Below are 18334 nucleotides of genomic sequence, written 5' to 3'. Positions count from 1 at the left end.
CATAATTCATCCTTGGAAAAACAGCTGAGACTTTCTTCGTCTGTGGATAATAAAAAAGTGAGTGAGAGAGTGCGTCTGTCGAAAATCAAAATATCTCATCCCCGAAATTCATAAGCTGACGTATAACCAGCTGAAAAATATAAACACGATCATTTTAAGGAATTGTGTTCTGTTTATCAATAAATAAAAATAACGAGCGAAGCTCGGTTCCCCGATATCTTATATATTATGCATAATATGTGTCTCTGTCAATAATATGTAATTAATCACTAAAAACGTTACCACTACCTCATTGGAAGAAATCTTTGATAATGGAATGTAAGAAACTATTAGTATATCAATAGGTGTTGAACTATTCAAATAAAACTTGCCGCATTCTAATCAAAGCGCTTACTGGATGAATGGAACAAGAAAATTCCAGCATCATTCAACTTTTTTATTCTAGTTCACAATATTATTATATACAAATGTTCATTTAATATAGCAAACATTTTCTTGATTCAAAAGTCCTATGATTCCAACGTAAAGGGAAAAGTTATAATTAAAAACTGGTCTAGGAGTAAACTTTATCAAAAGTAATAGTTTTCTTTCTCTTTGACAGCAACAAATTTCTTCTTTTCATTCCTCCTTTCCGAACTTTCCTCCAATATTGCAATGTGTTTGGATCCATTTCATCCAGGGTTTTCGGCTTACCTGCGAAATAACAATGTTGAAAATTATCAAATTTCTAAGAATAGTTAATAAATTAGGCCTAGAATCTCTTGCTATAGACCTAAGAGAAGCTATTCACTATTCTAAAGCTGAATCTTAGTTCATACCATTGACAGATATCAAGGTAAGTAGTCTACAGGGTGAACCATAAATTTTTTAATTCAACTGATTTCTCAAAAATTGGCCCTTGACTTGATGTTGTGAATCGGCATTTTAGAAATTTCTTACTGGTGACATTTTTCAATAAATTCTATCATTAATTATTCTATTGTGGTCTATGAATAATTGCAGATGTCACTATGTAAACTTCACACAAAGTGGGAATACAGTATAATTTATCAGTATCAAGCATTGCCATGAAATAAGAGTAATAGCTAACATATTCAACTTTTCTAAAAACAGTAATTTAACACAAAAAAATTTGCACAAATGCATTTTAACAGAAACAATCAATAGTAAAGGCTCTCACGGCCAGAGGGATTTTATTCATCGAATTTAGGCTACTCTGACTTACAACCTGTAACCTCTCCTCCATAACGATACCGATTAGAGATCAATATCAAGAACTGTGGGCGCATCAACACATTTTGTGAGTGATGTCAATTCAGTCTTCGGCCTTTGTCGGTAGAAGCTTCAGTACATTCAATCTGTGTATTGAGATTATTACGTTCCTTGCCCTATTACCTACCATAGGTAAGGAAAGTATTGCTTTCCGAAAAAAATTAATGTACCCCAATTTCTAAATTTCTATACGTTTCAAGGTTCCCTGAGTCCAAAAAAGTGGGGGCATCAACACATTTTGTGAGTGATGTCAATTCAGTCTTCGGCCTTCGTCGGTGGAAGCTTCAGTACATTCAATCTGTGTATTGAGATTATTACTTTCCTTGCCCTATTACCTACCATAGGTAAGGAAAGTATTGCTTTCCGAAAAAAATTAATGTACCCCAATTTCTAAATTTTTATACGTTTCAAGGTTCCCTGAGTCCAAAAAAGTGGTTTTTGGGTATTGGAGGTGTGTGTGTGTGTGGTGTGTGTGTGTGTGTGTGTGTTGTGTGTGTGTGTGTGTGTGTGTTGTGTGTGTGTGTGTGTGCGTGTGCGTGTGCGTGTGCGTGTGCGTGTGTGTGTGTGTGCGTGTGCGTGTGCGTGTGTGTGTGTGTGTGTTGTGTGTGTGTGTTGTGTGTGTGTGTGTGTGTGTGTGTGTGTGTGTGTTGTGTGTGTGTGTGTGGTGTGTGTGTGTGGTGTGTGTGTGTGTGTGTCTGTGTACACGATATCTCACCTGCCAATTAATGGAATGACTTGAAATTTGAAACTTAAGGTTCTTACGCTATAAGTATCCGACATGAACAATTTCGATCAAATGCAATTCAAGATGGCGGCTAAAATGGCGAAAATGTTGTCAAAACAGGGTTTTTCGCGATTTTCTCGAAAACGGCTCCAACGATTTTGATCAAATTTATACCTAGAATAGTCATTGAGGCTTCGCCCCATCTATGCAAAGTTTGATTTTAGATTCCTAATTATCAGTCTTCAGACACAATTTAAACAAAAAATTTCAAGTGGAAAGGGTTGAGCATGAAAATCTCTACAATTAATGTTCAGTAACATTTTCACTTGAAAATGGAAATAAGCTCGAAATTCGAGAAAATGTGATTATTCAATTGCAAACTGTTGATTCTATTAAATCATTCACTATGAAGAGATAGCAGACCTCGTGTGTCTCCAGCGTTATAGTCCTGTCACCAGCTGGCTCAGATCTTAGAATAGTAGACTTGAAATGTGCGTTAACACTAGCGTCAGGTGATCAATTTTCATAACGGCAAGGAAAGTTGTGTGAGTGCGCTACACCACATTTTTTTCCTGGTACAATACTAAGGAAAAATTGTTGTAAGTCAATTTTTTCTTTTTTCTCAGTAGGTACAATTATTCTCTGTATCTATTTAGTTTATTTTCCTTGTATTGGTTCTGCTTTTAATTAGTACTGTCAAATGACGTAATTGTTCTGTTAGACATGGGTATGATTAGTCCAAGCAATACATTTTGTAATTTATCTTCTTCTTCAGCTTCAATAGTAAGCAGCTTTCCATCGTTTTCTGTCCAGAGCTATAGCTCTGGTTCTCAAGATATTATGTGAAGAGAATCAATTTCATGGACATTCAATTGAATAATACAAAATTATTGACGATAGTTTCTTGATCCATTCCGAGCTGCGATGTATTAACACACTTTTTTCTATGTATTTCACACGACATGCAGTCAAATTTTTAAGTAAATAATCAAAATCTTTTACTTACTGACTGTAGTACTTTCGACCGCCTCGCGTTCATTTTCAACAGTGACTGTTGAAAATGATCGCGAGACCGCGAAAAGTGTGACACAATTATTCATTAAAATGATTGGAGGAGGACCAATAGGCACAGCTCAAAACGTATCCTCCCCCAAAATTTTAATTTAACTGGTCTAAGATGTACGACATGCCTTGTATGAGTATAATACCACACTCAGGTATGCAAGTTTTACATACATGATTGAGTATGTTAGTTTTAATGTGAGAATCGATCTGCTCAAGCACTCACCTATATGGAGTTGCCACAACCAATCGGGGTATTCGCTGTCTGGCTGCAATTTAATATCCTGACCACCTTCTTTCAAAATGTTGGTACCACAACAGAAGGTGACCAATTTGTTTATATCAGTTTCCACCGGAAGACGCTTCTTTTCTACTGGAGCTGCACCAGCTTTCAGCTTTTTGCTTTTACCCAATGAAGCAATATTTGGAGCTGAAACGAAAAATTATAGTGAAATATATATAAGAGTAAGGAATCTTCATGTCGCAGAATTCTAAATGTACATGCATATAAACCCGAATATAGATGGAACAGAACAGGTCAACATGGAATTGTCAACATGCTCGGCAGTCTGCACAATGATAGAACATCGACTAATCAAACATCAATCGTGTTGATTCGTTCACGATAGCGGCAGATTTGAACGTTTCATACCAGCCATCTTGACTTTCATCTATTAAACATAATAAAAACTGAAAATATGAAATTGAATGCATTAGCCTATTGAATTTCAGCTAAATGCATTTAGCCTATTCAACCCTAGGGCCTGTTTCATAAAGCCCCAGTAATACAGAGCCTGTATTACAGGTCTTATAAATTGAAATTCACAATCCTGTAAAATTATGTTTCATAAAAATAGTTCTACACTTGTAAAATCACCTGTATTACAGTTCCTTTATTTTGAATTCATGTTTTCATTGGTCAGTGAGCCTAATATAAGATCTGAACAAAGTGCTACTTAGATGTTTTGGTGGAAAATCCATATTATCAAATTTCTGACGATGGACAGATTGCATTCATGCAGGAAAATAAATTTGTTAATGATAAATAGTTGAGAAATTATAATAACTACTTGACTTACATAACTTATTATAACAGTTATGTAAGTAGTAATGTTTCAAAAAAGTTGATTATCAAATGTCAATAATTAAAATAATTAGTTTTCTGAATATTTCCAATAACGCTTTACTTAGGAAAACCGTTCATTATATTGATAAGTTTCCTGAATCATATTGTATGAAATTCTGTCCGTGAAAATTCTTGACCTACAAATATAGTCAACATATTGCCATAGCTCTTTACTAGAGCTAGAACTACTACCTTCATCCATTGTAACACGTTGCCTTTACAACAAAATGTCACTTTTCAAGATTTTACCTACACTTGTAAAAGTTTTAGGATGGTCTAAACAATGATAAAATATTCAACATCTTACAGGTCCAGTAATACAGAAAGTTTCTTTTTATGAAACACAAAAATTATATAGTTCTGTATTATTTACTTCTAATACAGGCAAATGACTTGTAAATTGTATTACAGGGAAAATTGCTTATGAAACATAAACTTTCAATTTTCACCTGTAATACAGGAACTTTTCCTCTATTACACGACTTGTAACTTTTATGAAACAGTCCCCTAATCATGACTTTGGATATTGGAATTATTTTAATAAGGCTTAGGCCTATTGAATTTGCCTCAAAATGACAGGGTGGACAGTGTCCAAGCCACTCCCTGCTAGTCACTCATGTTTACAAATAATTCATTAAGAAACTACAGTATTAAATATAATCATAGCCTTAAGTAGTCTAGAAGAGTGATTTAGGTATTTCTGCGTCAATAGAGTATGGATGTGATCACATTGAATGCGTATACGTGCAAGTGCACGTTATATTATGCATGAGCCAAACAACAAGATTTGAAAAGTGTCATTGAAAAACGTTGTAACTTGCATGTATCTGCTCTGCGCATACAGTACTGAACGCAACCAGCAAAAGCAATTGTCCAGTATGAGTGTTCCTATTGTTCTTTCTATATTTTGTTTCTCATCTTCACGCTCTTGGTCATACATAACCAAGCTGCAAGCCTTGCACATACTAAACTTGCAGCATTCAATATGATTACACCCTACGGTGTGTGGCGTGCGTGGCGAGCATGACAGTGCTCTCCAGTAGAGCTGCCACCACCAGGTTTTTTTGGGTCCTGGGCCCTGCTACTTTTATAGGATAATATTATTAAATAAATACGCAAATTCACCAAAACAATCTCACTCTATTGAAAAAATCCCATAACAAACATCTATACTCTCTCTCTCTAAACATAATCACTCCTCAATCACATTACTAAAAACTACATCTCACTATCTCAAGCACAACCTTCCTCTAGCGCGTCTCGGAACGTTCTCCCTCTAGTTTCGCCTCTACGCGGTCATCACTCTCTCAGCTCACCAGTTCAAAAGTCCAATTTGGTGGCCTGAGTGATGACTCCGCTATTCTAATAATTAATATCCTATGAGAGCGGGGTGTTTGAATTGTTACATCACCCCTCCGCATGAAAAAGATGTGGCATATACAATTACTGGCACATCTTTAAACTAAGTTGAAATCAAATAAAATTTAAATCTTGACAATATCGTTAAATACATTTTCATATTCATTACATTTTAAAAATTTATATAATAAAATTCAAGGAGAGAGAGTATCATACTTATACATTTGAATGATGAATCTAGTCTAATTTTACAAACAATAAATTATTGGCACAGAGCAAAGCAGAGTCCATCTTAACACATTAGGCTACCATAAAGTTCTCCCACATAAAGTTTTAAATTTCTAATCATTATAGTCCCCACCACACATTGGTCACTTTTGAACACCCAGCGATTTTTAAACTGTTGAGTTGACTCTTAGGCAGTGTCGTTGCCGAATGTTGTCTCCTGCATTATCTTCTCGAGGTGACCGCCTCCTTCAACTCGGATGGTGGTGTGCCTGTGGCTCTGTTGCTCTGGCCTCTCTGTCCGTTCGCAAAAGACCCTCCTGCGAGACAACACAAAACTACGACCAGTATCAAGCTTATACTTATTGTACATATTACTAAATAAAGTAAAGTAATAAATTATCAATTTCCTATTACACTTAGATTATTCTCATGTTTCAATATATTAGATTTTCCTAAGTCAATGCTGATGACTTTATTGAATAAAGTAGGCTTCTTCATACTTATAATATCTTACTTTCAAAACTATTTTCATCTCCTAAATTAATTTTAATATAATTATAATAATAGCATATGGTATAAATATACTACAAGTTTTCATAGTTCCTTTGGTGTGAATTGAAGCAAGACATGAAAATTCTTCAATAATAGAATATTATGCATTTCGTTTTTTATTCACAAAATTAGTGAATCAAAGTTTCATTGGTTTTTCCATGGACATGTTTAGTTTCTTATTATTAGTTTCAATCACACAAATCATTCTTCCACAATCATCAACATTCACTGGCCATCACTTTCACACTCCATACTTACTCAACATACTAATCATTCACACCTTGTTTTAGTTCTTTATTTTTGTTCCTGTCTCAAGTAAACTTGCTTTAATTCTTTCTCACCAACATTTAAAGTTATCATCTTGAAGTAATACAAAATAAATATCCATAATAAAAATAAACTTCGACTTATATAAACTTCCTACTGAATATTATAATTGAATAAAAAATTAAATAATCTATCGTATGGGGTCATTCTTTTACATTTAATATACAATATATATTTACATCTCAATAATCATGGACATAATCAATACACTACATAATCGTTATATCTTCTTGGTTTTTTCCTTTTTCTCTTGTGTTTCGAATTTGCATCGTTATCTGATTCATTTTCATTATATTCTTCCTCTTCTCTTACTTCGTCATTGTTATAGTCGTCATCTTCGTCTTGCTCTTCTTCGTTTTCCTGATTGACTTCTATTTGTTCTTCATCTTCTTCCTCTTCTTCTTCTGGATCGTTTCCTTCTCGAACTTCATTTCCAGCTTGCTCATAGTACAACGCTGGTTTTATTCTGTTTACATGTACAACTACATTTTTTCCTCTTACTCTCAATACTACATTCAGTTTCGATTTAATTTCTACAATTCGATACGGTCCTCTCCATAGCTTTGACAATTTCTTCACTCTCTTTCTTTTAATTTGTGGTACATAGAGATAAACTTTTTGTCCTACACGATATTCACTTGTTTTAGACTTTTTGTCGTACTGCTTCTTCTGCGTTTTCCTTGCCTTCTCTTGGCACTCAACTGACATTTCTTTTATAGTTTGTAGTCTACTTCTAAGATCTTCTATATAATTCGAATAAATCTCTGTATCTTCAGTTAATGTGAGATCAGCTTCAAGCGGTGTTCTCATTTTCTTTCCGAATACCATCTCATAAGGTGTGTATCCATTGATTCGTGCTCTTGCGAATTGTATGCCATATTCACCATGGGAAGCAACTCATCCCAGTCATCTTGATTTTTGTTGACATAATGACTCAACATTTTTGGTATAGTTCTGTGAACTCTTTCCGTTCTACCATTACTCATTGGGTGATAAGCTGTTGTTTGTAATTTTCTTATTCCTAGAAGTTTGCACATCGATTTCATCAGATCAGACGTGAAATTAGTTCCTTGATCAGTAATTAATTCCATTGGTACGCCGATTCTTGTTATCACTCTCTGTATTAGTGCTTGTGCAATAGTCTCAGCAGTTTGATCCGGTAGGGCGATAAAATCCCCATATCTAGTAAAATGATCAATTACTGTTAGGATGTATCTGTTTCTTGACTTTGATAACGGAAGTGGACCTAGAATATCACATGACAGTCTGTATCCAAACTCGGTCACTTCTTTAAATTCTCCTAAGGGTGCTTTCGATTTTCCGTAATCTGTTCTTTTACTACATTCTTCACACGCTCTTATAAAATTAGTTACATCATTCTTCATTTTAGGCCAATAAAACTTTTCTTGAATTCTTACAATCGTTTTCTTAATGCCCCCATGACCGGCAGAAGGAAGATCATGGTGGAGACGAATAACTTTTTCTCGAAGGCTTCTTGGTATAACAATCAACTTCTTATCATGTTTCTTGAAGTGAATGATCCCTTCTGGACTCAATTTGAAACTAGGATACTCTCGAAGGCGCTGACACTCTTCGTCTGCTCTCTGCTTCTCTCTTATGATTTCCAAGTCTAACAGTGGAAGATTCTCAACTGTATTCTTGTATATAACTCTGCTTAAGCAGTCTGCATTTGAGTGTTTAACACCAGGCTTGTGAATTACTTTATAATCGTACTCAGCTAACTTCAAAGCCCATCTGGTTAGTCTACTTGATGGATCTTTCAGTGATAAAAGCCACTTGATAGCACTATGATCAGTATATAAAGTGAATGATCGACCATAGAGGTAACATCTAAAATATTTAACAGCCCACACAACTGCTAATAGCTCTCGCTCTGTTACACTGTAATTTTGTTATTTCTCTAAAATCATACACATTCTGTATGTAATAACACCATCAGGACCTGGTTTTTTCGGAACAATAACAACTGGTGCTGACCAAGGTGATGAACTGGTCACAATGATTCCTTTGTCTAGCTGTTCCTGAATAAGTTTCTTCAAAACATCTCTCTGTGAATGTGGTACCCTGTAAGGTCTTTTATTAATAGGGGGGTGATCACCAGTATTAATTTTGTGTTCTACTGTTGATGTGCAGCCTAAATTCTCAATTCCTTCAAGACTAAAAATGTCACTATATTTGCAAAGTATATTTCTCATCTTAATTTTATCTTCATTATCCAAATGACTCAATTTTCCTTCTAATTTAGCTGCAAACTCCTCTGTTCTCTTTCTAGTTAGCTTCACTTCTTTACAGTTAGCATCGTGTTCATCATTGCTTGATTGAGACTCTTCAACATTACAAATTAATGTGTTCTTATATAATGTTAAATCTTCATTGGTTACATTTGTTACTTTAGTCCAACACATACCATTCATTACTTTAGAAAGACTTCGGGCTATTAAAATTCCATGAACTTTGACTGTTACAGGCTCTGTTATTATTACTTTGTTTTCTAATTCATTTTTCAATTCTTTATTGTTTTTTCTCAATTTGATTTGTACTATTCTCTCCGACCTAGCAGGTATTGTGAGATTGGTTCTACAATACGCATTAACATGAACTGTCGATTCTGAGGGTAATTTTGAAGTTATCGGTTTTGATTGGATATAATTTTCTTCTATCTTTGAATTTGTAAAATCTGTTTGAGTACTTCCTTCACTTTTCATACTTATAGTTTTTGATTGAGTATTTTCTTCTTCAACCTTCATATAGCCACTCTTTTTGTAATCTTCATTGGAACTGTTTCTTTCATAAAGTCACGCAACTTGCCTTCCCTCCATAAATAATATACTACGATCAAGGTCTATGACTGACTTTTTAATTTTGAGAACATCATATCCCAGTATTGCAATATAGGTGTCTGGTAAGTCAACTACTATTAAGTCGCATTTTACCTCCATCCCATTCAGTTTTATAACTTGCCTCACTGTCCCATGCACTCGCATAAGGGCTCCAGCGATGCCTCTAATTAGGATGTTGCTTGGAGTGATTGTGCCAGTTACGATTTGTCTTGTGATAAGGGATACTTGTGCTCCCGTATCAACTACAATCTTTCCTTCCACTCCTCCAATACTACCATCCACAACTAGTTCTTCGGCACTATTTTGGCATAATGTAGTTACAATTTTGGGTTTACTTCGTCTCGCCTGTCCAGACCTATTACAAAAGTGATCTGAATTTACTAATGTTTGGGGTTCCCAACGGCGGTCTTGAGCTCCCCGTTGTCGTTTAACAACTTCTCTTGATCTTTTCGGTTGTCATTCATCTTTTCCCCACTTCCCCAACAATTGTGTGCAAGATGTCCTCGCTTGTTGCAATTGTTACAAATTTTATCTGCGGAATATTGTTTCATTCTACATTCAATTTCTAGATGACCCTTTTTCTTACAAAAGTTACAAACTCTAATGTCCACTTGTTGAGTGTCAGTATGTACAACTCTCTTCCTACAATGTCTAGCGATGTGTCCAATCTTCCCACAGTTATAACAATTTTTTTGAGTTATTGTGCTAAATACTTTTCTAGATGGCTCCTGTTCATTTTGGAAGGGTTTTTTATCTAGGTTGGAAATCGCTATGGCTGTTGTTACTGCTTCTTTAAAGGATGTTGGGAATTTGATTCGAGTTTGTTTCCCTATTTCGCCAAGTAATCCTCTTAGGAATGACTCCATGGCTCTCCTATCAGCTTCTTCCCTTAGTATTTTATTAGCTTCATCACTTGCTGTTACTCTAATCGTCTTCCTACTAATGTTCATGACTCGGTCTGCATATTTTTCAATTGACTCTCCTTTATTTTGTTGGATTGATGCCAATTGCTCATAGTAATAGCGACTTGGTAGGCTATCACCAAAACGCTCAACCAAAGCTGCTCTAATTTCAGCTGCAGATTTTGCATTCCTACACCTATCATCTGACTTGAAAAACAATAATGCACTTCCGGTAAGTTTTAATCTGATAATTTGTGTCTTTTGAAATTCTGACCAGCCACACAATTGAGAGATCCCATCAACAGTGTCAAGAAAAGAATGAATTTGATCTGACTGCTCTCCATCGAATTCCATCTCTCTCTGTCTCCACTTGGACTCGATCTTCCACTACTGGATTCCTTCTCGCTCTACCTCCACTTGGACCCGATTCTTCCACTACTGGATACCTACTCGCTCTATCTCCACTTGGACCAGATCTCCCACTACCAGTTCTTCCTCAATCTTCATCTTATTCACCATTAGGATTATTCATCACCGAAACTCCACACATCTACATCTTATTGTGTTTAGTGAATTTCTGAACTAGTGCTTTAAATAGTGAAGGGAGCCGAACTGTCAAGGCATACTGAATGCACTCGTATCAAGAGACTTTTTCATTTAGGTTAAGTTTTATCAGTTTCATCCCCATTTCCCCCGTCATGTGTCATTCTGAGGTCGGTTCACGATTGGTCTGCTGCTTCCATGATGCCTCTTACTGACACGTCAGCTCGCTCGCCCTCAAGTAGGTATGATTATTTCAATAATAGTAATAATGACGCAGGTATGTTTCTAGCAAATAAGCTCCACTCTTTCAAAAACTTTTCAAGGCTGCTCACCTTAACGTACAATCCCTCAGTTGCCACATTGATGAACTCAGAGCAATCTTCCGTTTTCAGGACTTCAATATAATCGGAATTTCCGAATCATTTTTGAAGCCTAGTATTTCATCAAATTTTGTTGCATTGCCTGGATACAATCTTTTCCGGAATGATAGATTAAATAAAGCTTGTGGGGGTGTAGCAATTTATGTGAAAGATGGTATCAAAACAAAAGTTTTAATCACATCTAAACAAGAGTATTGTTCCAGACCAGAGTTTATGCTACTTGAATTATCCTTATCTAGTAATGATAAATTACTCGTTGGTATCTGTTATCGCCCACCAAAAATAGGTCATTTCACAGATTTCGAAAATGCCTTGCTTTCTCTTATGCCTTGTTATAACCGTATACTAGTTATGGGGGATATGAACACCGACTTGAACATGACGAATCGTAACTTTGACTACTTTCAACTGACTACAATTTTCCAATGCCTAAACATGACTATTTTACCCCTCGATCCAACTCATCATACTAATGAATCAGACACACTCATTGACCTTCTCATTGTTAGTGATCCCAATGAGGTTGTTCAAGCAGGCCAAATCTCAGTCCCAGCTATTTCTAGACATGATTTGATCTACTGTGTACTTTCCCATAAGATACCCAAGCCAGAACAGAAAATTATCACTTATAGAGACTTCAAAAACTTTGATGAAGCCGCCTTCCTGACTGATGTGGCTCAGACTCCATGGCATCAAATTGAAGCATTACCCTCAGTTGATGACATGGTCAAGACTTTCGAGAATTGGACTTTGACTTTGTATGACAAACATGCACCTTATGTGACAAGGAGGATTAATAGAAAACGACGAGTACCGTGGATGACTGAAGACATACTTAAGATGATGGGACGTAGAGACAAAGCACATAGAAAATTTAAAAAGACATTTGACTTGGACAGTTTGATAGAGTATAGGAGCCTTAGAAATAGGTTAAACAGGAATTACGGAACTCAAAGATTAGGTACTTGAATTCGTTTATGACAAACAATAGACAAGACTCTAAATCACTTTGGCAGGGAATAAAAGAATTCGGGCTTGGCAAACAGAAATCGAATCCACAAATTGACTTACCATTGAATAATATAAATGACCATTTCGTTTCACACTCTAACCAACGCGACGAAGTTGTCATTGCTAATCATATAGATGATCTTGAAGAGCAGGTTACAAACTTAGATTTACCAATCACTGATCAATTTCATTTCCATCCAATCTCAGAAGAAGACACTTTCAGAGCAATTCAACGTATTCATAGTAATGCTACGGGTGTAGACAAAATTCCTATTAAATTTATCAAGAAGATGTTATTTGCTGTTTTACCAACCATTACATACATTTTCAACAAGTCACTTGAAGAAGGCATTTTCCCTGAAAACTGGAAGTTTGCTCTGGTTCGCCCTCTAAATAAAGTTCCATCACCCAATAAAGTTGAGGATTTTAGACCAATCAGTATTTTACCTGCATTGTCCAAAGTGCTAGAAAGACTCATTCATGCTCAAGTTGTAAAATTTCTAGACAACAATAGTAAGCTTCATAACTTTCAATCAGGCTTTAGAAAATTCCATTCAACTGAGACAGCTCTGCTTCGTGTCACTGATGATATAAGGTTAGCTATGGACCAAAGAAAATGCACCATCCTCACCCTATTTGATTTTTCTAAAGCATTCGATACTGTTGATCATACAGTCCTTCTGAATAAGTTGGCTATTCTTGGTTTCAGTCGCAACTCGTTGGTTTGGTTTAAATCCTATCTATTAGGTAGGAAACAATGTGTATCTGTCGGTGACAAAAAGTCAACTTGGAAAAACGTTATGCATGGAGTACCACAAGGTTCAATTTTAGGCCCTCTCCTCTTCACTTTGTATGCTAATGACCTTTCTTCCATTATCAAATTCTCCAGTTTCCATACTTATGCAGACGACCTTCAAATCTATTTAAGCTGTCCCATAACAAAAATTAATGAAACAGTTGGAATAATGAATCAGGATATCAATTCGATAGTGGAATGGACAAAGAAAAATGGCCTTAAGCTTAATCCCATCAAAACACAACCCATTATAATTGGATATTCTCGTCTTATAAACAATATTGACCTTGAATCGATTCACAAAATTAGTGTAGACGGTAATGACATTCCTTACTGTAGCTCAGTTAAAAATTTAGGCATTATTATGAATAATACTCTTGACTGGTCAGAACAAGTGAACAAAACTTGTAAAAAGGTATTCTCAGCCATGCATGCATTGAAGAAAATGCACGATATCCTCCCTAGAAACATTAAATTATTATTGGTTCAATCTCTCATCTTCCCACATTTAATGTATTGTAATTCTGTTCTTAATGATATGCAAGTCACTCTGAATGATAAACTACAGCGTTGCCAAAATTATTGTCTACGTTTCGTCTACTCTCTCCAACGCCATGATCATATCACCCCAGCCCACATTGCTAGTTCAACATTGAAGCTTCCCGATCAGAGGCTTTTTCGAATAGTCAAGCTTGTTAGAGATATCTTGAAATACGGTAATCCGAACTATTTTAAGATGATTTCAAATTTGTCTCTGAAGGTAGGAGGATAGATGCTTCACATACTAGAACCGGAGAAAGTACTTTAAGGATACCCAATCATCGAACTACTATTTTCACAAAATCCTTCTTAGTCAGTGCCTGTCGTGCATGGAATGCACTTCCTGTTTCTATCAGGTCCATCGAGAGCCGAGCGAGCTTCATCCTGACTTTAAAAAAACATCTTTTGGAAGAAATGACTGAAACTGTCCGGCCCTAGAACGATCACATGACAACCATCCCCCACCCATCCCACAAATACAAACCTTTAAACCTGTTATAGAACGAATTGTATATATATATATATATATATATATATATATATATATATATAATATATATATATATATATATATATATATATATATATTATATAAGCTCATGTTATTTCACTTATCCACTGCATACTGCTGTATATTACTGAAAGTTGATTACCCTGATCTACTTTCAGCCTACTTCATTTTATTAATCAATTATTGATCTTATCTACCTATATAATTATTTTACTTTATAAATTTTCTGTTTTTTTTTCTCTTAAATATTCATATTGATTAAAACTTTTACAATATTTCCATTAATAAATAAATCCTTAGTTTAAATAATGAAATTAACGTTCTGGTAGAGAGTTAGTGGAGAGGATATTTTTAATATTCTTTCCGAAGAATGGACATTGATATGTCCAAAGCTCCGCCAATTTATGTAGATGCATAACAATATAATTATTATCTATAGTTATTATATTACAAATTGCGTTTTCATATCATATACAGTTCAATAATTATTTTCTTAGTCTATATCATGTAAATTCATCTATAATTTTGCTGTATTGTAAGCTATTGTATATAAGTGTATAAGACAGTATATATTGTAATCTACATAAATAAAGTACTCAATCAATCAATCAATCAATCAATCAATCGAATGTTGGAATACTGCTAACTAGATCGAAATTTGGTTTGACATTTTGCTCAGGGGGTGTAACAAGTTCTACATCTACTAAATTTGTATCTGTTCTATTTAGGTCTCTGTTAACCGTTTCGTTTAGTGTGATACTAAGTTGATTTAATCTAGCTGATAGCGCTTCAAAAGCAGCTTGAACTTCTACTTCCTGCCCTTCAAAATTAACTCTCTCAGCCATTTTAAATTTGTATAATTAACCTTTCATTTTCATAAATAAATAACTCTCATAAAACAATAAATTTAATCTATCAGCTTTGTGTGACCTAGATAATTTCCTGAAATTTTTTCATCTTAAATTATTTTATAATAAACAATATTGATATCTGACCTGATCGATTCAGCATAAATGAACATTAATAATTTGATATGAGCTCTAAATAAACGAATGTAGACCTATCATAAAATGAATTCATCGGGAAGTCTATCTCCAACATAACAATTCTATAATATTTCTAATATTCTAATAATATTTTCAATATAGAAAGAGCTTTATAAATTGCTCACCAAATTTAATTGATGTCTTCATCTCCATTGTAGAATGCCGCAAACGTTGCCCCAGTAGTAGATCCATGTTATTACAGTTGTCATCCGCCGAACAGCTGGTAGAATGACAGCGACAGTCTCTATGGAGTCGTGTAGCCTGAAGAGCGATGAACCTGGTGACGTATTCGCCAACACCCAAAAGTTGGAGGAAGCCCACGTCACACCTCTGCCAATCCCCACCTCAACGTTTCGCTGGTTCGCTGCCCGCGTTCTGCTGACTCAAGACACTTCCGCTTTCCAGAGTTCAACAATCGCGCTCGGTTTCATATTTCATCCGAATAATTTTCGAACTCACTGTTCAACAGTCTTTAAAATTGAATTTAATAATTTTTTTAGCTGCATCATTTTTGAGACGTCAACGTTATTTAGAAAATATTACTGCACGGATTTGATATATTGAACTATGAATTGAAGAAATTTCACCTTTTGTCCGAATTCATGTAGAAATAAATTTATACTGATCATTATTTGGTAGTTAATAAAGTTCTCTTCATCTTCACAAACTAACGAAATACATAATACACATAATCAAGAGTTCAACACAATCACGTACACACATTCAAAAACGAATTAAAATTTAGTAATGCTTAACAATAAACTTTGAAACTATCACGGCACCAATATTATCTTTCGGAGACAATTTTTACTGTTCTTTCACGGTTGAAATACTTTTAAAAAGTTTTCAGAGTTCGGATCCCACCGCCAAGTCACCACTTGTGGCGTGCGTGGCGAGCATGACAGTGCTCTCCAGTAGAGCTGCCACCACCAGGTTTTTTTGGGTCCTGGGCCCTGCTACTTTTATAGGATAATATTATTAAATAAATACGCAAATTCACCAAAACAATCTCACTCTATTGAAAAAATCCCATAACAAACATCTATACTCTCTCTCTCTAAACATAATCACTCCTCAATCACATTACTAAAAACTACATCTCACTATCTCAAGCACAACCTTCCTCTAGCGCGTCTCGGAACGTTCTCCCTCTAGTTTCGCCTCTACGCGGTCATCACTCTCTCAGCTCACCAGTTCAAAAGTCCAATTTGGTGGCCTGAGTGATGACTCCGCTATTCTAATAATTAATATCCTATGAGAGCGGGGTGTTTGAATTGTTACAGGTGTTAAAACATAGGCTAGTAGAGCGGCGAATGTAGAGTGTATCAGAAAATATAGTTAATAGTTTTGCTTGCATATACATTTCTTCGTTTAAATAGCTTGAATAAAAAGTATTATAAAGATACAGATACAGTGTTTGCTGAAATAGTCTACAAGGTTTTAGCCCATATTGTTTTTAAATTCTAGTAAAGCATATTTTTTTGACAATCAACCTTTAATATTTAACAGAATTGAATACAAGATAGGTTAGTGTATAATAGTAAATTGAATAAATTTGATTAGTACGGTACTAATATTGATTTGGGTTATAGTTACCAGCATAATTGCAAACAATCGTGTGATTTGGAAACAGTCCCAAAGCATTTACTGTGTTCAATAACCTTCTTTCCAACAATTTCATGAGTGCTGCCATAGTAAAACTTGAAAAGTCACTACAGTAATCAACTAAATTCTTATTTATAATAGAATTTCTATTTCATCTTATAGAAAATATACCTCCGTTCTCAGCAAATTGCAAAATAAAATTAATAACAAACTAACCTAAAATATACAAAAATGATGTCTGCTGTGACTTGATAACTTGATCAAACAGACCACTTCTTAGAGCGTGCGTTCAATCTCCAAGCAACAAAACGATGAAAACAAAATTGCTTGACATGTGAGCAGGCAAATATCAGTTATTTGAAAACTACACTAAGTATTAATATTTTTGTTTGATCACTTTTCAAATAAGGTAAATATTGAGCCAAAAATCTATATTCATTTTCAAAATAAACCTTTACAAATCATAATCTCCAAAATTAAATATTTGACCTTTACTAAAACTCTCAACTTAAAAGTGTTAAAAGACTTTTAACTTCATCATAGTTCTGATTCACCTATTCTACAGCATTAGGATGCTACAAATTTGTATTTTCTGCATCAAATAAAGCAATAAAATTTCTGATCATCCAGCTGAGTAGTACTCAGCTCTATAGTTTTATTGAGAGATTCATGGATTCAATAAGTTTATGGAGCGTTCTAGAAACGCATTTCTCGTGTTTATCGATTCAATAAAGTTACTGAAAAACCGACATTAATCAACCTGCCAGGATGTTTGAATTTCATAGTTAGGAGGAATATAACAGTTGGGAATCAATATAATAGTTAGTTTTCTTCCTGCACCTGTCTCACACAAGACATTGTCTTTTGATGAAATCTATCCAGTGTGAAGACTGGTCATGAATGAAAAGAAAATTGAATTGAATTGAGACAATTATGGATCTTCTCATCAGTCCAAACTGTACAAACCTAAATCAAACTCCCAACTTCTACCTGACGTCACATATCACAAAGACTTATTCCCTTGACTGAGCACTCATTTGAATTCAACCCCCACCCTAACACCTCTCTAGTGAGATCCACATTATAAATCGAAATCCATTGGAAGTGATGAGGCAGAGTTGTCAAATTTTATATTCTCAATGCCTTCTATAGTAGATGATTTGGCATGATTCAAATCATCTCAGTATATCTGATATAATAATATTGATTCATATTCTTATTGATAATGCATATCATTGTTCCCTCAAAGAATATATTTTTAATTATAATTGGATTTTACATTTTTATAATATTGAGAATAAATAATACAGTAATTTATTCATATAATCTGGCAAAGTTTCAATGCTACAACAGTATAGAACAATCTACTCCGCCTGATAACAGACAAGAATGCCAGCATCCAATATGGGCAATATGGCGTGGGTGGTGCTGTTCTTATGGCCCTAAAGTTTTATTTGAGGGATCGAAGGCAGGTCATATCCATTGACGA

The 18334-nt window shown here is 34.9% G+C and overlaps 1 protein-coding gene across 1 annotated transcript; it reads right to left on the bottom strand.

Annotated features, from left to right (window-relative positions):
• Positions 1–415: 415 nt before the first annotated feature.
• LOC111046822 (39S ribosomal protein L54, mitochondrial) lies at positions 416–17123 on the bottom strand. The gene is made up of 3 exons (XM_022332459.2): positions 16837–17123; positions 3285–3488; positions 416–693 (listed from the first exon to the last, which is right to left on the bottom strand). Exons 1-3 carry the CDS (start codon positions 16931–16933, stop codon positions 554–556), a joined length of 441 nt encoding a protein of 146 aa, XP_022188151.2. The 5' UTR covers positions 16934–17123; the 3' UTR covers positions 416–553.
• Between the last annotated feature and the right edge of the window lie 1211 nt (positions 17124–18334).

Source organism: Nilaparvata lugens, chromosome 2 (assembly GCF_014356525.2).
Source record: "Nilaparvata lugens isolate BPH chromosome 2, ASM1435652v1, whole genome shotgun sequence".
Classification (NCBI taxonomy): domain Eukaryota; kingdom Metazoa; phylum Arthropoda; class Insecta; order Hemiptera; family Delphacidae; genus Nilaparvata; species Nilaparvata lugens.
This window is presented reverse-complemented; position numbering and strand designations above follow the sequence as displayed.

Excerpts from the sequence above, each read along its gene's own strand:
- LOC111046822 (XM_022332459.2), bottom strand. The coding sequence starts at position 16,933 with ATGGCAGCACTCATGAAATTGTTGGAAAGAAGGTTATTGAACACAGTA. Across the intron at positions 3,489-16,836 it reads GATTGTTTGCAATTATGCTG|CTCCAAATATTGCTTCATTG; the intron begins GTAACTATAACC and ends TTTTCGTTTCAG. Across the intron at positions 694-3,284 it reads GTTGTGGCAACTCCATATAG|GTAAGCCGAAAACCCTGGAT; the intron begins GTGAGTGCTTGA and ends GTTATTTCGCAG.